This window comes from Hypomesus nipponensis, chromosome 22 (assembly GCF_054491055.1).
Source record: "Hypomesus nipponensis isolate SF chromosome 22, ASM5449105v1, whole genome shotgun sequence".
Lineage (NCBI taxonomy): Eukaryota > Metazoa > Chordata > Actinopteri > Osmeriformes > Osmeridae > Hypomesus > Hypomesus nipponensis.
In genome coordinates this window covers 6,529,897-6,553,387 of record NC_140382.1, presented here as the reverse complement: position 1 = coordinate 6,553,387, position 23,491 = coordinate 6,529,897, and the positions used below count along the sequence as shown (strand labels likewise).

General features: G+C 47.9%; 1 protein-coding gene across 3 annotated transcripts; it reads right to left on the bottom strand.

The window, feature by feature from the left end:
• Positions 1-67: 67 nt before the first annotated feature.
• On the bottom strand, positions 68-22,762 carry sardh (sarcosine dehydrogenase). Of its 3 annotated transcripts, none has more exons than XM_084686842.1 (23): positions 22,615-22,762; positions 22,002-22,060; positions 21,074-21,267; positions 19,704-19,881; positions 19,199-19,377; positions 18,727-18,906; positions 18,233-18,356; positions 16,361-16,461; positions 15,608-15,712; positions 14,802-14,931; positions 13,970-14,056; positions 12,347-12,437; positions 12,033-12,174; positions 9,607-9,690; positions 9,330-9,443; positions 9,058-9,196; positions 8,318-8,431; positions 7,670-7,817; positions 6,850-6,943; positions 3,999-4,161; positions 3,721-3,889; positions 3,384-3,519; positions 68-1,445 (listed from the first exon to the last, which is right to left on the bottom strand). In XM_084686842.1, the coding sequence occupies exons 3-23, from the start codon at positions 21,212-21,214 to the stop codon at positions 1,317-1,319; spliced, it is 2,748 nt and encodes a 915-aa protein (XP_084542968.1). In that variant the 5' UTR covers positions 21,215-21,267; positions 22,002-22,060; positions 22,615-22,762; the 3' UTR covers positions 68-1,316. The 3 variants fall into 3 exon arrangements, with proteins under 3 accessions (XP_084542968.1, XP_084542969.1, XP_084542970.1); XM_084686843.1 differs by lacking the exon at positions 22,615-22,762 and adding an exon at positions 22,293-22,387; XM_084686844.1 differs by lacking the exon at positions 22,002-22,060 and having other exon boundaries at positions 22,615-22,760.
• Positions 22,763-23,491: the final 729 nt, after the last annotated feature.

Here is a 23,491-nt window from a genome sequence, read left to right as displayed (position 1 = left end):
ATCGTTTCTCCTTTTATACAACTTTCAAACTCGCTGTAGTGTAAAAGACTCATTTCACACAAATCAGCACATTTTATGTCAAGACATTTTATTTAGACAAACAAAGCAAACACTCATTGTGCTGCAAAGCCACCATTCGATTTCAGAAAGGAGAGGACAATGCATAAATGACCCTTCACGCAAACATAAATGGCTTTGACTTGGTAAACATGGTTCTACATAGCTCAAAAACATTATTACTTCAGAAAATGCTATCCATGAATAGTCAGATGAAATTAACTAATTCATTTGAGGAATTAGAGAGTGGTTTTAGTACCAACATAGTAATCTGTTTTAGATATCATGAGTGAAGTTATACCCCAAAAGTAGGCATGGTTAGCAAAGCATTAGCATATAGTTCTAATAAGAAGAAAATGCCACTCTTGCGTTATCCTGGTTTTAGCCAAACTTGCCAAAGAATTTGGCAAATTACCCAAGCTAATTTCTATTTCTATTTAGCAAACTGTGGGTCTATTTAGCAAACAGTAGCTAGCTAAATAAGTATAAACCATCAGGATTTTGTAGTCTTATCAATTGTTTCTAACAATAGAAGAGTATCACTATTGACAGGATTGGAGTCTTCAGAATAAAAATGTCACGTTACTAATATAAAATGTGTTGTATTAAGAATTTATAAATATCTCGAAGTCGAACATATTTACTAATTTAACCTAAATTAAGACCTGGCCAACTACTCACCACACAGGATGACTGGACGATCAGAGACAACAATCTAAAACTTGCCTCAAAGGTTTCAGAAGCACAGTCGTTATTTCAGACTTTAACAAAAGAAAGATAACTGTTGGTTCTGCTTTGTCCTCAAATGGCACATTTTAAGACCTTGTAATATCCACATGTAACTGTCCAGTTCCAGTCAAATGCACATTTACCACAAACACAGACTCCTGCATGGAGAATGATCTAGATTTTTGGATCACCAAAAGAGCCACCAACTGATTGGATGCATCTCTTGATATTCTAGATTACTAAGTAAGATGTAAACGTTGTTGAATGTGTTTACATGGCTCTGCTGAGTCATATAGGGTAGTGAGAGAGTAGATTAGAACTTGATTGATTCCCGGGAGGAAATTGCAGGATTCTTGTTAGTTTCTTTCAGTATCATTTGGAATGTCAGATGGCTTTCTTAATGACTCCACTTTATGGACACCGTGCTGGAGGTGGTATTGGGGCAATTAAAACAGCTGCACCCTTCCAGTAACTTTGTGACAGCAATCAAACAAGGGCATGAGCTTGTTTACATGCCTCGGTGGTCCCCCTCAAGAGTATATGCCCTTCACACGCTTGTTCTCAGGGTCGAAGGGTGACTTGAGGTGGGCCTTGGCCTCATAGACCACACCCATTCTCTCCAGCGTAAACTTCCCGCTTTTAATGAAGTCAGCACTCACCTAGGAAAAAGACAAAGATAAGAAAGAGAGAGAGAGGTAGAGAGAGAGAGGGAGAGATGGATGTGGAAAGAAAGACCATTACAGAGATAGAGGAGTTACAGAATACAATAACTGTCCTTGTTGAGCCACATGTATCTGAAAGTTCTGACATTGTGAGGACACTCAGAGTTTATACTTATCCGATGCAGACTGAATGTGTGTGTGTGTGTGTGGGGGGGGGGGCAGTTCATTAGTGCCTCGATGTCAAACTATTACAAGCCAGCATGACTCCTCATTGGCTCACAGCTTCCCACATACCCGGCTCCAGCTAATTAAATCTCAGACAATAAGCCGGAGGAGGTCCTTGCTAGCCCTGAGCTGTGCTCGTGGCAGTGATCTTACTGGTCAAGCATAAGCCTCTGGTTACTCCCCAAAGCAGGCTTAGCCAATGAACCTTCACATGACCAAAATCAGGAACTTCGCAAAAAAGTTAAAAAACAAGCGTAGCGTGGGCGCAGACTCCCTCATGCAGAGAGGGAGCTGAGGCAGAACTGGAGAAAGGAACAGGAAGAAGGAAGGATAGAAGGAGAGAGTGATATGTGCACAGCGAAGACTATACAGTATTGCACTCTGTGTGTGTGTATCCCCAAGGTTATGTTACGTCCTTCTGTCACTTCGCATTATCCCCACACGCACCCCGACCCTTCACATCCAACGTCCACAGCATGCACACACACAAACACACACTGGACCAGGGGCACAAGCCTGTCCAGTGCCCTTGTGTGTCCAGACATGACTCGTCCTCCCTGAGTCACAGCCTGAATCTCAGAACCTTCTGTTATAGCAAATAATATATATATATATATATATATTTATTTCCCTAACATCATAAACACCCCACCATTATCACAGATGAAAGTGTGACTCAGCAATAGAATGACAACCCTAAAATTCTGGGTTTCTGTTTTTAAATCTGCAGACTACTGAGCAGAGCCCTCGTTTCCTTCAGAATCCTTCCCTTGCAGCTGTGCCCTTGAAGGCATGTACTGTAAGACCCACTCAACACTCGCTCCACCTGGTTGCCTTATTAACACTGATCCCTGCTTGGGTATGTGTGTATGTGTGTTTTCTGTGGAGATCGAGAGCTGGGCAGCAGAGATAACGAGGAATACAAAAAAGTCTTCTTATTCGGAAAAAAGGGGGCCGACAACCATGGTGATAACGATGAGTCATGAGACGGATCACCCAATCAGGACCCTGCATTCTACCAGAGCTCTCAGAAGTTCCAAGGCCACCAACCTTCCAATCAGGATAATGAAGATGATGACGAAGAGGATGAGTCTCATCTGTTGATGCACTGTTCCCTCTGACACACTCCCAGCACCTCAACGCGCCTGCTTATCTCTCTGAACTCTTTGTCTACCGTCTCTGTCTGTCCCATCCCCCCCCCCCCCCCCCCACTCTCCTCCTCCTGTTGAGCTGGAGCCGGGACCTGGTGTCTAAAGTGCTTGGAGATGAGTAGAGGGTCATCAGCTGGCAGCACTGCAGGCCAGAACATCGTCCAATGACACAGCCCCTGTCTGCTGAGGAGCAGCAGCAGGCGCTAGGAGGAGGAGAACATCCCTCGACCACTTATCAGAGAGAGGGGGCGGGGCGGAGTCATGACGATGCACCAGAATACAAGGGGGGAGAGATTCTACTACATGGCAGAGTAGAATGGAGACGAAGAATTGAATAGCAGGAGTGGACTTGACATGATACACGGCCTTTGTGCATCTTACCCAACAACATCCTTTTACCCCTGGGTAGCAGCTGGGCCTTGTACATTTGCACAGTGATAAGAGCAAAGCTTAGCGCATTTATAAAGCCATATTGTAAATGTCTTATTCTATGCATGTCTATCAATAGTATTTATATTCCAGTACTCAGCAGAGTACAGTAGAGCACAGTTCTACTCACCACTCCTCCGTCTGGGTTGCGTATGTACCCATATCCAATCGTCTTGTCGATGAAGAATCCGTAGTCGGAACGCCGGAGGTGCCCGACGGGAACGCCGTCTCGAAAGACGGCCTCCAGACCAAACATGGGCATCTTCCTGTCAGGGTCACCCACAGGGAGGGGTCAGGTGACCACGGTTTCACGTTTGTATTTCGTTTTCAACAGCACATTTTCAAGCAGAGACTACACCAAATAAGGTCACATTTTAAGGTTACGGGATCACTTCAGGTGAGTCGCGTTCTGGTTCTAATTCTGGTTGTGTTTAGGTTGTGTTGTCGTGGTGATGTTGTGGTCGTACTCGTCGATGGTGAAGCACACGATGCGTCTCCTCAGGCCCTCAGCCTTCTGGCGCTCCAGAGAGGCACGGCCCAGGAAGGGGGTGGGGCTTTTCATCTTACAGGTGAACGCTAGCCCCGCCTCCAGGGGAGTGTCATCGGGCCGCAGGTCGGCGTGCCAGTGCCTGTAGCCTGGAGGAAGAGGAGCAGAGGATATAGGAGGGAAGGACGAGGAAGAGGGGCGGAGAACGGTGAAGGAGAGGAGGAGGAAGAGATCCGAGGGGAGAGATACTGTCAGTACCTTTCTCAATGCTGAGTGAATCGATGGCTCTGTAGCCAGCGTTGCAGATGCCATGCTTGGCGCCGGCGGCCATGACTGAGTGGTAGACGGGCAGACAGGAGTCTTTGGGGATGTGCAGCTCCCATCCCAGCTCCCCCACGAAGGACAGACGCATGGCACGCACCTGGGGGGGGGGGGGGGGAGGGTGCGGATGTGTGTGAGGGAGGGTGAGGGAGGGTGAGTGTCAGCCGAAGGAGATCTGAGGCAGGGTAAAGAGTCTGTCGTCCTTGGAGACGAGACAGTCCAGCTCTAAGAGCTTGACTGACTGTGAGGCAGGGCTCCTCTACAGAGACCACAGCCAGCTGCTCAGCACTTTCCTCGAGCAGCACACACACACACACACACACATATACAGGCACGCAGAGGGCGTGTTCCACACACACAGCACGTCCTTAAGAAGGGGTCTGTGAGCCTGCTGCCCATTCTAATGAAGGAGCCTTGTTCTGCAGCTGGAGAGGTAAGGAGGAGAGGAGAGAGCGGCGGGAACACAGAGGAGGGACGTTAGAGAGCTGAGGAGACGGGAAGAGAGGAAGGCGGGAGACCAGAGAGAGTGGAGAAGAGAGGATGAAAGGTAAAAACGGAGAAGGAGAGGAGGAGAGACACAGAAAGAGACAAAAAGCAGAAGAGGCAGAAGATGAGAGAGAGAGAGAGAGAGAGAGAGAGAGAGAGAGAGAGAGAGAGAGAGAGAGAGAGAGAGAGAGAGAGAGAAAGAGAGAGAGCTGAAGCAGACAGAAGTAAAGCTGAGGAGAAGCGACACACGCTATGTGAGCTCCAGTGGCCCCAGAGGAGACCCTGTCAGCAAGACCATCTGTCCAGCAAATCGTCACCCCATTACCCCCACACTCACTAGGAAACTCTGGGGATCTACTCAGAAGTAGGCCACCATTCCTTCCTATACAGTACACAGTATATATACGCACACACACACACCTCTGAGTGATTTCCCAACACCACCAGCTACATCACAACAGGGAGCTGAGTCGTGCACCAGACCAGCAGTATGACAGGAGGCTGGGAGGAACTGAGGACAGGACCACACACACGCTGAACACAACATGCTGAGACACACAAACAGCAGCCAGTCATCCACCCTCAGTCATCCACCCTCAGTCATTCACCTTCTCAGTCCTCCACCCTCTCAGTCATCCACCCTCTCAGTCATCCACCCTCAGTCCTCCACCCTCTCAGTCCTCCACCCTCTCAGTCCTCCACCCTCTCAGTCCTCCACCCTCTCAGTCATCCACCCTCAGTCATCCACCCTCTCAGTCATTCACCTTCTCAGTCCTCCACCCTCTCAGTCATCCACCTTCTCAGTCCTCCACCCTCTCAGTCATCCACCCTCAGTCCTCCACCCTCTCAGTCCTCCACCCTCTCAGTCATCCACCCTCAGTCCTCCACCCTCTCAGTCATCCACCCTCTCAGTCCTCCACCCTCTCAGTCCTCCACCCTCTCAGTCCTCCACCCTCTCAGTCCTCCACCCTCTCAGTCATCCACCCTCTCAGTCATCCACCCTCAGTCCTCCACCCTCTCAGTCCTCCACCCTCTCAGTCATCCACCCTCAGTCCTCCACCCTCTCAGTCATCCACCCTCTCAGTCCTCCACCCTCTCAGTCATCCACCCTCTCAGTCATCCACCCTCTCAGTCATCCACCCTCTCAGTCATCCACCCTCTCAGTCATCCACCTGCAGCAGCTCAAGCTCACACGGCGGACTGCGCTCCATGTCCAGACGTACCAGAAGGTCAGTAGGGGCCCAACAGCACCAAAGTCATCAATTGTCACCCTGGACCTTTACAGTATACAAAGTCTTGTATCTGTATGAATCACCGTTATGTAAACACACGTGCCATTTTCATGTACTACTATTTCCATAATGTCTCTCTCTGGGAACCTCATGTTACATACTGTAGAACTGTTAAGTTCACATTGTGACCTATTGACTGTGGAAAGACAGGTGCTAAGTCTCAGTGACAACTCTTACTATCATGAGAAAATGCCAGCCCGGGGCCGAGTATCATCCAATCGAGTACATTTCTGCATATCGCCTCTTGATGCGGGCTGTGTCTCATCCAATCACATAGATGTATGCAAATATCGTTGAGAGGGAAAGACATGGAGGCACTGGGAGCAAACAAGGTCCTGCGATAAACTTTAACAAAAAAAGGAAGCAGATAGTGAAAATTGCATATTCACAGACGAGTATGCATGTATTCTCCCTGCAACAAGTTCTAAATCATGTATTCAATCATTTGCCTTGAAACCATTTGATGTTAAACTATGTATCCCAAGGACAATAGTAGGTAGTTACTTAGAACATAAATGACAATATCTATGGTCCGTACCTTTACTGTTAAGTTTGTGTCCATTCAGACAGATGGGACAGATAGACAGACAGGAGGTGAGGAGGTGAAAAATGGGGACGGAGAGGGGCAAACAGGACAAGGAAAAAGGAGACAAGGAGGATGAGAGAAAAGACAAGGAGAGGAGAAAAGGAGAGAGAAAGGTGGAGTGTTGTCAAGACACAAGGGTCTTAGTCAGTCATGAGGCACACCATCTGTCTACACACACACACATACACACACACACACACACACACACACGTACGTACTCCCCGCTTTGTAGGCTTCAAGCAACAGCATGACATTTACATATATTCTAATTCCCTGCTTTGTTGCTGTACAGGTGTGTGCGCGCGCATTTGCCTAGTTCACAAATTGTGTGTGTGCGCGCGCAAGTGAGTGTATTTCTACGCTGGAGCTTATCTGTATGTATCTGTGTGCGTGTGTGCGTGGGTGTGTGTGCGTGGGTGTTTACCTGGTGTCCTGCTGCGGTCACTACTTGGTGTGTGGAGAAGGGGAAGGCCTCGTTACTCAGATCAGCATCCAGAACCTCCTGCAGAACCTCGCGACTGAGGACACACACACACACACACGACATTCACTTGACTGGCTCTCTGTGCTGCAGACGAACATGCAGAACACACACACACACCCTCTCTTTCCATCTCCATCTCTCAGTCCACTGTGTTAGGAGATCAGGAGTGGGACTGTGGCATCTGTGCATGTATGGGAGCACAGGCATCCAGCAAATACCCCTATATGTGTGTGAGGGTGGATTGTTGTTTTTGTTTTGTTTGGGTAAGTGCTGAAGGCAGTCATTTAAGTTGCTGGGTATGAAATGAATCTGTGTGTATGTGTGATATTGATTTGGGATGTCACTGTGTGTGTGTGTGTGTATGTGTGTGTGAGAGAGAGAGAGAGAGAGAGAGAGAGAGAGAGAGAGAGATGCAGTATGCAGAGCATATTCATGAAGTAAAAGCTCTCATATTTGATAAAGAATCTTCAACCAGAAACATCACCACCCTCACTAAATTGGACAGGCCAGCAGTCTAATTATAAACGTGCGTGTCTGTGTGTGTATGCGAGTGACTGTGTGTGGGAGTTTGTCTGAGTGTGTGTGTGTGTGTGTTTGTGTGCAAGTGAGTCAGAGTGTGTGTTTGAGTATCAGCGGGTGTGAGTGTAGGCAGTACAACAGCCAATTAACTGATCTAACTACACATTTACTGTGGCAGTTAGCTAAGGATCACAGATCTGTCGTAGTAATCAACCCATCAGATGCCGCCCCCCACCCCCACCTCTTGGGACCCTGGATGCTGATCATGCCCATGTCCTCTGATTGGTCGAGCAGATCGCAGCGGAAGCCCTCGTCCTGCAGGACAGTCCGGATGTGGTTCCAGTTGTGCTCTGCCACCCCCCCCCCAATGGCCAAGTAGTAGGAGTCTCCTGGGGAGGAGACAAGGGGGGGGGTAGAGGAAGATCGAGAGAGAGAGAGAGAGAAAGAGAGAGAGAGAGAGAGAGAGAGAGAGAGAAGAAAATGGCAGAGAGCAGAAAGCAGATGAAGATAGAGAGATGGGAAGATAAAGAAAGAGAGTGAGATGGAAACATAAAGAGAGACAGACCGAGTGAGGGGGGGAGGGATGGAAAGGTGGGATGGAGAGCATTAAAACAAGGGAGAGAAATAGAGATGTTATAACAGTGACGGCCACGCTAATAGACACACACACAGCAATCAGGAATCCATTAAACACACTCAGCCACTGCAGCATTCAGTTACCATAACAACCTCTTTAATATTTCATGGCCGTCAGTAAGAGGCCTGAGCTACAGATACAGTATGATGTGCCTTCAAACACACACACACCTACCTCCTCTGTGTGTGTGTGTGTGTGTCTCCTCATCCCCTTAGCCCCCTATTCCCTCCCCCTCCACCTCTCCATCCTCACCCTCAGTGCGAGGTGCCAGGGGCAGGGAGGTAGTGCCAGGCTCCAGCCTGCTCACAGTCAGGTCAGCCTCTGATCCCCCTCTGCTGTTCAGCATGCAGGTGTACACTGTGGAGCCTGGGGACAGGAAGAAACTGGTCAGGGCACACACACACACATGTCTCTTACACGTCCCAACACCCATGAACACACACATGAACACACACATGAACACACACATGAACACACACATGAACACACACATGAACACACACATGAACACACACATGAACACAGCCATGAACACACACATGAACACACACATGAACACAGCCATGAACACACACATGAACACACACATGAACACAGCCATGAACACACACATGAACACACACATGAACACACACATGAACACACACATGAACACACCCATGAACACACACACACACACGTCTGTCCTGTGCAGGCTGGGCTAGAACATGCATGTAAGGCAGCACTTCCAGCACATTCTCGGTGGAGGCGACTGACTACAGAGACATGCTGCAAAATCTCCCGCGCGTAAGAATGCTGACATGAGAAGCGGAGGTCATGTGATTTTTCATCTGTGAAAAACGTGTCTGAACATTTTTTTTTTTTTTTTGCTTCATGTCTCCCAATGATGACTTTATGTGGCTACTGAGACTGCCTATCTACTGCTCAATATCTGTGTGTGTGTGTGTGTGTGTGAGAGAGAGAGAGACAGACGCCATATTTCGTAGACTAACCTGCAGCTTTGTTGACGTTGGCCGTGAAGAGCCAATCAGCAGCCTTCTTGGCGTCCGGTCCTGTTAGATAGAACTTCCCAAAGTAGGACATGTTGAAGACAGCCACCCCCTGTCTGCAGGTCAAACACTCACTCTTGATCTGAAACACACGCGCACACGCCCACACCATAGCTTTAGGAGATTCCATTGATTACACACACGACAACATATTTGCTTTTTGCAACTTCATATAATAATATTGATCACAGACATAAAAAAGGCCGCGCACACACCACATCGTGATGTGGAGGGAAGTCGAAGGTGTACTCTTTGCCCAGAAGATCCTTGTACTTGTATTTCTCATTCTCCTTGATGTCATAGGCTCCATAATAGTCATAGTCCAAAACCTTAGAAGACACACACACGTGCACACACACACACAAATTAATAAGTAAGATGGAGTCATTGTGCAGATGATTAATCATTTTGCAGTTGAAGCACAGACAGATGCTAGTGTAACTGAGAATTAAGAACTGTCATGCCTTTGTGTGTGTGTGTGTGGTGAATTACCGGGGCGGCCCCGTCTGTGTTGAACCATCCTGGTCTCTCCCAGCCATGTCTCTCCTGGAACACGCATCCCTGCTCAGTCAGCACCTGGAAAACACACAAAACAAGAACTAACTGAGCACCAGTACACGTCATCGTGAACCTAATCCAAATCCCATGTAATCCTAATAATCATTATCAATATAATAACACCAATTACTTGGTGTAGGATTGTAATTTAACAATTATCTCGGGGCTAAACGTTCTTCTGTCACCTACGGAGGACAGCCTGTACCCAAACTGCCCACTCCTGTCTGGAATTAGCCTGGTCTAAGTGTGGGTGGCCCTGCTCGTGTCAAAGCTGTTGTCTATTACCGGAACAGATCACACTAAAACACATTTCACAGGAGAAATGCAATCTCTATTTTCATCTCGCAAACTCTGGCAGTTAATATCAGACCTAGAAATGGTGCAAACAATAACCCATCTCTCTGCTCCATCTCTTTCTCTCCCCCTCTGTCTGTCTGTCTGTCTCTCTCTCTCTGTGTCTCTCTTTGTGTCTCTCTCGGTGTCTCTCTCTCTGTCTCTCTCTGTGGTGTCTCTCTCCCTCCCCAAGAATAGCCACATTCTTTTCAGGCGCCTAGAACACTGAGGAGGCCGGTTGCTAGGCAATCCCACTTCACAGAGTCTGAAGGTTCTAAAGGACGGATGGACAGAACGACAGGCGGGGGTTGGACCCACCCCACAATGCAGGGGCAGAGCCTCATCAAGCAGAAAAACACAGTTATTTCCTGCTTGCATAGCTCTCATGCATTTCATAATTGCACGCTCCAAAAATATAGGCTCTATTCTGATTGCAGTTGCCATGCCGATGAGGCCTCATCTCCCAGACCTACTGAGCAGGATTTGTGGGGCTATGAACTGGACCACTGTAGTGGAGCCTTCTGGGATGATAACTCAGGCAACTGACTGATGCGAAAGGGTGTGTTTCCACAGAGGTTTACATCTTGTAAAACTAAGTAGAAAAGAGAGGACTGGAGATTTAATTATGTGTGTGTGTGTGTGTGTGAACAGTAACCATTTGTATATTTAGTATAGCGCACACACACACACACACACACATCAACCCCCCCATGTCCTCCTGGTCTGAGGCTGGCCTAACACGGCTAAGTGGCTGCTTTAAAGGCCATTGTAGCAGAAACAGCAGCAATGAATGAGGAGTTAGCGGCTAGCATTATTACCGCTAACCACTCTCCATCTCTAATTTAGAAGCCCATTATCCTGCAGACTCATCCTAAGCTGCTCTCATTAGCCTTAAAAAGAGAAAGAGAGAAGGGGAGGGAGAGAGGGAGAGGGAGAATCTGAGAGTAGGTGGGCGTATATTTGATTGAGAGAGGCAGAAAGAGAGAGAGAGAAAGGGAAGGGAGATTGAAGAGAGAGAGAGGACCGAGTGTCCGTTAATAATATTTGAACCAAAAAATATTTTTTAACAGTAGCTTAGCAACAATCACACACAAACAAAGAACACACACACATCCAGATTTAAGCACACAAACCGCTGTTGATAACAAACACTGAGGTCTGTAAAAACCTAATGACATCATAATACACACACACACACACACGAAGGCAACATTGCTCCAATTTCTATTAATTCGGTCATCATTTCATTCATTAGATGGAGCCAATCGGAGGGCAAGGTTAGGGCGGACTAAAGGACACCAGGAAGTGATGGGGTTCCATTCTCTCTATGGAGATTACTCTGCTTAATCTCCATCAGTAGAATTACAGGAGTGTAACTTTCAGCAGCGTCTGCGACCCGTCTGCTAAACATGAACCATCACTCTGTGTGTGTGTGTGTAAGGGTGGGGGGGTGAGAGAGAGAGACAGAGAGGAGAAAGAAAGAAAAAGAAAATGGCAATGGCTACCTAGGATAGAGAGACAGGCAAGAGAATGGAAGCAAGAGAATGGAAACAGGACATGCAGAAGAGGGAAAGGGGGGTGAAAGGACAAAGGACGGATGGAGACGGATGAGGTCAAATGTAGATGAGGGAGAGATGGGGGGGGGGTTCAACGCCAGAACGAGAGAGCGAGGGAGGTGAAGAGGAGGGCAATGGAGCGGCTGGACAGACAAACTGACGTGTGTGCACCAGACAGGCGTGGGAAGAGGGGGGGGAGGAAAGAGAGCGGAAAATAAACAGGTAAAGGAGAAGAGTTGAGACAGGTAGAAGAGGAGGAGAGACAGGGAGAGGAGAAGAGGAGACGCGGGGGGGGGGAGGACAGGAGGAGAGACCGGTGTGGAAGAAAAGACTGAGTCATGGAGAGGCCATGGTGACTTCATCCACAGAACAACAAAGTGGAGCCCACGGGAGCCGTCCTGAAGGTTAAGAGCATCTGACTGTCTACACACACACACACACACACACACACACACACACACACAGCCCCACCTGGTGAAAGGGGTCCCTCCTCATGTTGCGGCTAGCCAGGGGCTCGTCGAAGGGGAACACGACAGAGTAGTTCTTGGCGTATGACTCGTGACTCCTCTCTCTGATCCACTGGTTGTTCCCCGTTAGAGAGTTGTGGAACCGCCTGGACAAAGGCAGAGTAAGGTTCTGTGGGAGAGCCAGGGTTCCATGTGTTTGTATGTACATTCTGAGTGTTGGTGTATGTGTGTACATATATATGTACACACATACACCAACACTCAGAATGTACATACAAACACATGGATATATATAGGACTTGTGTGTTAGGACTTTACCTGATATCATAACCATACATGTCCTTCTCAGGTCGTCCATGGATAATCCAGTGAGCCAGCTCTTTACCACATCCTCCTCCCAGCATCATCCCTGTTCACACACACACACGGGAGGGGGAAGCCTTTGTGACATTGAATTGCATCATAACCCTTACTTGTCATGTACAGAGTGACATTTACTCTCTCCCCAGGAGTCTACAGTCTGACAGCTGTCAATCATATGAGATCACTCAATGTCTGCCAGCACAGTACACCACGGAGAGGTATTTGAATGCTTACCATGTACTTAGTGTAGTACAAGGGTGAGTAAAACCAAAAGAGACAAGAGTCAGAGAGAGAGAGAGAGAGAGAGAGAGAGAAAGAGTCAGAGAGAGAGAGAGAGTCAGAGAGAGAGAGAGAGAGAGAGAGACAGAGAGAGAGAGAGAGAGAGAGAGAGAGAGTGAGAGGGGCAGGATGGAGGGCGGGGGAGGAGGATGGATGGCTGCTTGTGGTGTTTCTGCTGTGCTGTCCCTGTCCAGGGAGGAGTGTCTGTCTGTTCCAGGCCCTAGGCTGGGTCTGAGAACAACGACAGCACTCTGTCTGTTCTAAAGGACATCCACATCATTAGCAGACTGATGAGTTGGAGGGTGTGTGTGTTTGTGCGCGCGCGTGTGTGTGCTCCCAAGAACACAATTTGAGATAATGAATGAGGAAGATGTCCTGCTATCGCACAGCAAGAGTGTCCTGTTGCACACGCACACACACACACACACACACCTCTTCTGACTAGGATGTCCTCCATTAATCCCTCATTGACAGATCTGGGGATGTTCCAGGAACAGGGAGAAGGGAGGGACAGGGAGACCCGCCCGCCCGCCCGCCCGCCCGCCCGCCCGCCCCTCTGCCCAAGCCAGGCTCACTCACATCCAGACCAACATTCCTTCTCCTTTCCCGGCTAGGTTTTACATGCCCGACCCTAACCAGTCTGACACCTTGAATAAAGTGATATGCAAATATACTATGTTGGGGAAACGTTGCTTGTGGTGCAGTGATGGAAGGACCAATAGGATCACAGGAGCCTAAGGAATGTTGATGAAGCAATCAGATTGGTGTGTTCCCTGTTCTCTCTCATGGCAGCCTGAGAATCACTAGAGGCGCTTCTGTAAATGTCAGAACAAGGGTGGGATGGAGAGAAAGAGATCATTAGAGGGAGACCGTCTGCGTCCAACCTGGGAAGGAGGGAAAGAGAGGAGAGGCGAGGGAGAGGAAGAAGGAAGGAGAGGAGATGAGAGACGGAGGGGTGGAGAGTAGGGAGGGACGGCTGGGGGATATCTGTGCTGACATTAACAAGTGTCATTTTCAACATTCACACAGGAGTCTCCTCCGAATGATGGGAGAGCTTCAATGTTCGATATCTCTTCATCCCGGTTGAGGGTCGCCCAGAGTAACGGCTCCAGTCATGGAAAGAGGTGATGAGAGATGAGGAGAGATGTGGGACAGCTGAGAGAGGGGGAGAGAAAAAGAGGAGAGGAGGAAGAGAGGAGGAAGAGAGGATCCAGGAGGGAGGTACACACAGTCTCGCTGACGGATATGAAATCACCACACACACACACACACACACACACACACATCCGGGTGCCTCACCTGCACTGTTGAAGCCACAACCCAGGAAGAAGCCCCTCACCTCGGGCGCCTCACCCATCAGGGGCTTGTGGTCCGCTGTGAACGACTCTGGGGAGAACAGGAGGGGTTTGTGTATCAAATGAGAGTCTCCAGAGAAAGGTGCTTGCAGCGTTCTAACCAAACTGACCATGGGGCTGTAGAGCTGAGATCATCCTAGTACAACAATGCTCATATAAGCTTGAATAACAACCGACACATACACACACACAGTGAGGGCCCCTAGGGGGGGGTCAGTGTATCATTCTAGCTGGGGAAGTCTATCCATTAGCTGTGATAGGAAAGGACACACACACAGACACACACACACACTAGCATGATGCGGATCACAGGACGTGCTACAGAATACCGACATGCTCATCAATGTATTCATGAGGATTTCTCCTGGTCTGGGTTCACACACACACACGATAGCTCAGGGAGAAATGGGATCCTCTGAGCAGATCATCATCTGTGAGACCACAGATATTAACCCTCTGACATGAACACACACACTGCTCAGAATCCAAGTTTCAGTGCTGTTCTCTGTTTGTTTGTTTGTTTGTTTGTTTGTGTGTGTGTGTGTGTAGCTCAGGGGTGTTCAATCCTGGTCCTCGAGAGCCCTTGTCCTGTATGTTTTAGACGTTTCCCTGCTCCAGCACACCTGATTCAAATGAATGGGTTGTTATCAAGCTCTGTGGAAGCTGGGTAATGACCATTCATCTAAAACATGCAGGACAGGGGCTCTCGAGGACCAGGATTGAACACCCCTGGTGTAGCTGTATGTGTGCATGTGTGTGTGTGTGTGTATGAGTACCAGGTCCACAGACAGTAGATTTGATGCCAGTCTGCTCCAGGGCAGGAACTCTGTTGATGGCTCCCTCTATGTGCTGCATGAACACATCCCAGTCCAGGTCAAACAGGCTGAACGCAAAGCTATCAGACACCTGTAGAACACGCACACAGACAGAACTATAAGGACTGGTGAGAGAGAGCGCGAGAGAGCGCGAGAGAGAGAGAGAGAGAGAGAGTGAGAGAGAAAGGATGAGAGAGAGGGGATGAGAGAGAGGGGGAGAGAGAGTTGATGTTGACCGTTCTGACAGTACAATGCTTAACCAGTGAGGCAGCCTGTGACTATATCATGTAATAAACAACAGCAGGGGATGTGTGTGTGCCAGGTTCATAAATAAAGACTGTGGAGGCAGTAAATACCAGAGGTAGGTAACAAAGGTAAAAAAGACCTCCTCCTCCCACCCTCTCTCACTCTGACTATGGACTGACGCATGGGTGATAAAGGCAGTTCATGCCGACATGTGTGCACACACCAACCACTCTTGGTACAGTACAGAGTGGTCTGGGCTGGCAGAGGGGCAGCTCAAACACTGCAGACACACTGTCTGTGTCCTGTTGTTACTCTGCATTAGTGCTGCGCTCTGTAGCTCACGGTCAGAGAGAGTTTGAAGAGATAAAGCAGAGAGAGAGAGAGAGAGAGACAGAAAGAGAGAGACAGAGACAGAGAGAGACACAGAGAGACAGAGAGAGAGAGAGAGAGAGAGAGAGACACACACAGACAGACAGACAGAGAGAGAGAGAGAGAGAGAGAGAGAGAGACATTAACGTTACCTCATCCCAGAAGACGGGGTTCTGTTCGTAGCCTCCAACAGAGAGTGCGTCTCCTTGGAGACGAAGGTAGACAGATGCATCATGGTCCCTTACATTGGGCATGTTCTTCAGAGTAAAAATGGAGAGCCGGAGAGAGAGGGAGAGGGACAGAGAAACAGAGAAAGACAGAGAGAGGGAACACATTGTGATAAACCGTCTCTGTGAGAACAGGGTGAAACACATCACAGGTGTCTTCATAACAAATCAATACATATGTATACGTATTTTCAGCACACACACACACACACAATGTGGGAACACACAGACATTCACAAGCACCAACCAGACTGAGCTGGGTACAGGGTGGCCCAGGCTAGCAGAGAGAAACACACACTGCCAGTGAATCGTTTGACCTGACAGGTTACATCATCTGCGGGGGCATCACATTGCTGCTGTTATTTCTAGCAGTCTACTGTGTGTATGTGTGTGTAATCAGGCCAGGCCTAACTTTGGAGCATACAGCAAAGATTCAGAGAAGATGCAGCTCTGGGCCCCCAGGCCACACACACACACACACACAGACAGCATACACACACACACACACACACACACACACACAATGCCTGGAGATTTCTTGTGGGAGGAGGGCCACACAGGGTTACCTCCTACAGGTGAGAGCGGGACAGACACAAATACAGACACAACGCTTGATTACGGTCGCCCAAACACAGCGGAGGAGTACTAACAGAGCACACAGAGTCAAATCAAACGCACCTGAATGCCCTCAATCCTCTCTGTGACTACATAGGCGTGGTGCATGGCGATGAGGGGAACCCGAACTCCCGCCATGTCTCCCAGCTTGGTGGCCCACACACCTGCAGACCCACACGCGCACAAACATTATTGTTTATCTCAACTCAAAATTGAGTCGAACATTCATTTAAATAAATTCCCTGTGGGCCACGCACAACCAGGAATACGTTCAGTTATTGCTTTTATATCCACCAACACAAACACCAAAACCAGACCCCCACCCCTCGCCCCTCGTCTTGAAGCAACGGCCCCGGTGGATGTAGGTGGTATTGCATTTACTGTTAGGTTCCCGTGTCTTCCGGTAGTTTTTATTCTATTAACTCCAGTCAACATTTACAAAACTATCTCCCCCAATAATTTTTGTTACATTCTCGAACCTGGCTCATTCTACTAGCTTTTTCATAGAAGAATTTTTCCTGATTTGGGCTAAGTTTGAAACCAATCCGAAATGGGTAAACTAGCACCCCATTTATTTGCCTACGTCAATAAAAGTTGCCTGCAAATGTGCTCGCGGATACTAACAGGGCACGAGCACAAAAGTTCACAGTGGCCGGTAGCCGATTTACATTGAGCTGAATGTGCCACAAACTTGTATATTGAATGAGCACAGGGAGAAATGGCTTGAGTTGCCTGCCTTGTTGTAGCAAGTTTAGCAAATGGTTGTCACACATACATTAAATGTTGTTAATAGTTTATTCCCATTATTTTAAAACAGATTTGATATTTCGTAAAAACGTTCATGACATGATGGCAAATATATTATGTTAAGCGCGAGCATATTGTTGACATGTGTATCTGCATGGAGCAAAGACGAAGATTAATACTTTGACTGTTAACCACAATCGGAATGATATATATTTAAATAATATTAGTCTTGCCTTCAGAAGCTTTTGTTAAACAAACACATATTTCTTTTTTTGGATCGTGTCATCAAGCCAGTCTGCTTTTGAGGGACAATGAAGGTCCTTAGTGATTATGTTTCACCACCACTTACATCTGATGGAAACGTCTTGTAGCCTATATGGTTCTGTGAATAAGCCCCTTTCAAAGACAAATGTTCAATAAAGTATATTTTAGACACAGTTCTCAAGCTTTTATTTATTACATTATTACCAAGTCTTGTTAAATCACGTTATATCCATTAATAGGCGTTTGGTTTTGTAGGATGAACTTAAAACACTGGCCACATTTCTACACTGATGATAAATTGAAGGCAGTGTGAATTTCGTGGCATTTCGTTTGAATATAAAGTTGACAGTAGGTCTATGGTAAGTCTGCATTATGGAAGATTTCTAGGGAAAAAGAGCCACTGTTTAAAGCTAGACCGGAAGACACGGACGTGTCTGAATATGGCCGCGTCCAGTCTCGCGCTCTCGCTTGCCTCACTGCGCCACTGAGCACTTTTCATATAAATGAATGGGGATGCCATCTTGGAAGACAACAGTAGCTTACTCTAGTTATATTAACTCTATGACCAAAACACAAGTCGTTCGCCAGGTTTCTTCCTCAGGCAAAATGTCTCTCTCTTTCTGTGATTGAGTGCCCTCTGCTGGTGGGAACTGAAACTGCATGCTAACGGGTGTTTGCAATGTTCTGTGACTAAGCTTCTTGTGAGTGAGTATGACTGGCATGGGAGTGTGCTGTGTGTTAGCATACGTGTCTCCCCCCCTCGTGTTTTGAAGAGCAACATGGGTGTTCTGATTAACATTTAGCCTAATCAACCATTCCTAATCCATTGATAATTCATTCCGAATGGAACTCTTCCGTTCTCTATGCCACGGTGCTTTAACTGGCTGAGGGACCATGCGCATACGGTCCAGTCATGTGACCCACCTGCACAGTTGACGACGCAGGACGTCTCGATGGTTCCGTGGGCGGTCTCTACAGCCTTTACCCTCTTCACACCAAGGTCATCTGTCCTCACCTGGATACCAGTTACCGGGCAGTTCTCGATCACCTGAGGAGGGGGGAGAGACACACAGCGGCAGCCTATCAGGGAGCAGCCACGGTATAGTGGAATCGTGCATTACCATGGCATTACCATGGTGATTAGATTCTGACTCTCAAGATCTTAAACATTCCTGCCTAATTCCACCAAGGGCAGCTGCCAAAACACATGACTCTTTACAGTTACCACAGTACTGGTACACCGAACCTGAAAAACAGTGGACTGGACTGGTATGTTTATTTGTGTGTGTTTGTGTGTGTGTGTGTGCATAACTCTGTGTTCATGCATGTGTGTGTGTATGTGTGGGTGTATCTGCATGTGGGTGTGTATCTGCATGTGTGTGTGTGTGTGTGTATTTATGCGTGTGTGTGTATCTCACCGTTGCCCCCCTGGCAGAAGCTGCCCTGGTGAGGGTGGTGCAGGTGCCTGCTGGGTCCATGGTGCCATCCTTGGGCACATACAGCGTTCCGTACAGGTCATCCACGTTCATCAGCGGGTACAGGTCCTTGGTCTCAGCCGGTGACAGCACATGGGACTCAATCCCATACACCTTCCCTAGCTGCAGGAGAGAGGACAGAACAACGAGACATATTTTCATCCATTTATAAAAGCACAACTACAGAAAAATCTGTCCAGGCTAACTCTAGTGTCTAGGATCCCTGTAGGTCTAGGGACCTGACACTTAACCACGCATCTGGTCAAGCCCCCCTGTTAACACATGCATACAGGTCCAACCTTCGTTTTCCAATCTAGGTTCTATAACTCGTCTGGGCCTAGAACCTAGAACCGAGCTACATAGATCAGGGCCCTAAATCCACAGGCCGGGACTCGGCTTCAAGGCCGGGGCGTACCGACATGAGGCGCTTGTACTCGTCCAGCCTCTGCTTGTTGGAGGCGATGAAGAGGCCTCCGTTCTGGATCCAGCCTGTGTGGAGGCCCGTCTCCTCCTCCAGGTCCTTGCTGATCACGTTCCTGGTGTGGGCCAGCAACTCCACCTCCACGTCGCTTGGCCGGAGCTGCCACAGCAGGCCTGGGGTGGGGGGATTCAAAGAAAAGACAGTGAGCTGATTTTAAAAAAGTGAGAGAATCAGGTTGAAACACCATCATATTTTCGTCAAATCCATTCAACTGGCTTTTAGTGCACACCATCATGGCCTAACCTGAACAGAAGCTGAACTTCCGCAGAATCCCTAAAGTGAAACTTTTCTAACCACTAAGGGCTGGCTCCAAGTCCCTAGTATGCCCACAATCAACACAGACATTCCATGTGAAAGAGGAGTGGCTCAAAGAATAAACCAAGCAGGCCTTATAAATAGGCCTTTAAATGCAGGGATTTTGTGACCGGGGGTGCCATACCTGCTGTGTGCCAGGTGGTACCAGCAGTCAGACGGTCCCTCTCCAGCAGCACCACATTGGTCATGCCCATCTTTGCGAGGTGGTACAGGGTCTGGCACCCCAGGCTGCCCCCTCCAATCACCACAGCCTCCGCTGCTCGGGGGAGGGGTTTGGTGGGCCCGCTGGTGACGCCCTCCTCCTGGAGAGGAGAGACAGTTCTCTCACCTGGGTTCTCTCCCCTGTCTGACTGTGTTCTCTCCCCTGTATGACTGTGTTCTCCCCTTGTATGACTGTGTTCTCTCCCCTGTATGACTGTGTTCTCTCTCCTGTATGACTGTGTTCTCTCCCCTGTATGACTGTGTTCTCCCCTGTATGACTGTGTTCTCTCTCCTGTATGACTGTTCTCTCCCCTGTATGACTGTGTTCTCTCCTGTATGACTGTGTTCTTTCCTGTATGACTGTGTTCTCTCCTGTATGACTGTGTTCTCTCCCCTGTATGACTGTGTTCTCTCCCCTGTACAACTGTGTTCTCTCCTGTATGACTGTGTTCTCTCCTGTATGACTGTGTTCTCTCCCCTGTATGACTGTGTTCTCTCCCCTGTATGACTGTGTTCTCTCCTGTATGACTGTGTTCTCTCCCCTGTATGACTGTGTTCTCTCCTGTATGACTGTGTTCTTTCCTGTATGATTGTGTTCTCTCCTGTATGACTGTGTTCTCCCCTGTATGACTGTGTTCTCTCCCCTGTATGACTGTGTTCTCTCCTGTATGACTGTGTTCTCTCCTGTATGACTGTATTCTCTCCCCTGTACAACTGTGTTCTCTCCCCTGTATGACTGTGTTCTCTCCCCTGTATGACTGTGTTCTCTCCCCTGTATGACTGTGTTCTCTCCTGTATGACTGTGTTCTCTCCCCTGTATGACTGTGTTCTCCCCTGTATGACTGTGTTCTCTCCCCTGTATGACTGTGTTCTCTCCTGTATGACTGTGTTCTCTCCTGTATGACTGTGTTCTCCCCTGTATGACTGTGTTCTCTCCCCTGTATGACTGTGTTCTCTCCTGTATGACTGTGTTCTTTCCTGTATGACTGTGTTCTCTCCTGTATGACTGTGTTCTCTCCCCTGTATGACTGTGTTCTCTCCCCTGTACAACTGTGTTCTCTCCTGTATGACTGTGTTCTCTCCCCTGTATGACTGTGTTCTCTCCCCTGTATGACTGTGTTCTCTCCTGTATGACTGTGTTCTCTCCCCTGTATGACTGTGTTCTCCCCTGTATGACTGTGTTCTCTCCCCTGTATGACTGTGTTCTCTCCTGTATGACTGTGTTCTCCCCTGTATGACTGTGTTCTCTCCCCTGTATGACTGTGTTCTCTCCTGTATGACTGTGTTCTCTACCTGTTTTAATGTGATCTCGTAGGGAACATTCTTCTCTTTGGTGGGCTCCGAGCTGTAGCAGCGGGTGGAGGCACGGGTCAGGGGAGAGACGGGGGACAAGCTCCCCGCCAACCTCCGCATGGCTACCCCCAGGAAGGCCATGGCCCCTGCACACAGGACAGGTAGACCCCTTGTCTGAACGTCGGTTTAACTGTCTGAAATAACAAGTTACAACAGGGTTTGATTTATGGTTGCAAACTTTCTTATATACAGTTAAAAACATGTTATCTGTGTTGTGTTCTGCGTGCTTGTCTGTTTTCCCTCCTCCTGCAATTCTACCAGAACTATCCTGGTGTTCCGTTGCTATTGGTCGTTCTGCATGTCACGCATCTATATTCTCCTGTCAATTGCCATCTTCAAACCAGACAATGGTATGTCACATTCCAAAATAATGCTGTTCCATCGCCCTGAGCCCACCCCTGGTTACAGTTTTCGATAGGTCGGTACAACGCTGGCCAACACAAACAGCACTCAGCTCCGAAACAAACCCAGTCCCTCACGAACCCCCCAGGAGACCGTAAATATATCAACGACACTGCCTATACACATTTTACATATATTTATATAAACTTTATACAATTACATTCAATCATACAAAATTTGATTAAAATATCACAAACTACAGAAACAGGATATGAAACATTCAACAAGAAGAGCACACAAATTCCTTGTTGGAAGAAAAATAGGTCATAGGCAATATGCAATTCTCCTGATATTACTGTTCTCTAGGAGAATTGCGACACAGTTCATCTAAAAACAAATATAGGCCTACTTTTCATGTAATTGCTTTTGTTTTGAAGACAGATCGAACGTGCCTTGGTATGTCATCGACACTGCAAGCTAGGGTATGTTCTCGATATGAAGTTCACGCTGCCACGCGGTCACTTACCAGTATCCAGAACGCTCGGAAGTGCAGTCTGTCTGAAAGACGTAACGATTAACCAGTAGCTAAAAGTAAGAAGAACCAAAAGTTTGCAGACATCCGAAATACAATAAAAATGGCCGAATGAAGCGAGTGAACTGGACCTATAACTTCAGACACAGGCAACAGCTGTCAGACTGGTTAAACTGACGCTCTAGAAGGCTGCTGTTGAGTAACCAGCAATGTATGCATTTACAGTTGCCCCTTCCACTACCCAAAGGAGTGAAGTCTCGACGTAACACTACACACAGTAGTCACCTGTCGCTCATCTTTGCACGTCTACTTCAGTAGCGTTTTCGCAACCGGTCAAAAGCAACTGGGAGAAATGTCTTTAGACTGACTGAAGGAAAATACTCTCAATCTCTCCTCCCACATGTGACATGGATCAAACAACAGTTTGTCTGGAATCACTTCATCGTTCAGCAGTGCAGACCAAATTAGAACACAGGAAATGTAGGTACACATACATTTGTAAAATTATTCATAACTAATGTGGAACATAACGGTGCATTAACCCTGTATTGTATTATTTGTTGCATAACTGTCATTTGTGTGGGTGAATGAGTTTGTGTTTACTTACTACTATACCCCTCCAGTCTTTAGCTGAAAGTAACTGAAGCAGAAATGGAACATGGGTCACATCTGGTGTGTGCGTGTGTTCAAGAATTTCAGTAAAAAAAGAAACAGATTCTCCAGTACATGGAGTACACACATTGCTCACTTGTTTCCTGCAATAAAAAAGATTATGTGTGCACCTCTGCTGACCTCATGGATCCTGGCCTTACCCTCCCCTGGGCCAATCAGAGGCTGAGCTGAGTTCCACACCCCTGGAGGTGGGTTCAGACCAGCGCAGACAGGGTTAGACAGGAAGACAGTGCTGGACCCTGAGCCACTGGAACAGTCTGTATGTGAGAAACTGTCACAGGCGCTAACTGGCATGTGCTCACTCTGAGTTACTGCACAAGCTTACGCAAAAGCATGACAGAGACACAAACATATTGATTAAAAATTATCGTGCTCGACTTGGCTTTTGCTGAGAGTCAATGGAAGGTGAGTCAAGTCAAGTGAGTGAAGTGTTCACTGGCTAAGCTATTTGTTGCATAAAAGACAAGCTGTCACAAGCCAGAGTGCTCACGTAGAGGAATGTCCCCTACGTCCCACCCTGCCCATCTCCCCTTATACTGTACAGGCTCCCCTTTCACCCTCTGGGCTCTACATTACATAGGTCATAGGGTGTATGTGTGTGTTTTGTATGAGAGAGCGAACGTGTGTCATCAAGAGCAACACCACAATCAAGATTTTCTTTTCAATGATCAGAAAACAAATGGGTTCTTTTCTGGAGGTTGATCTCAGCTCCTCTTGAGGTCTGAATGATCAGGAGGACGGGGGCTGTCCTCGTGGTCTGAATGATCAGGAGGACGGGGGCTGTCCTCGTGGTCTGAATGATCAGGAGGACG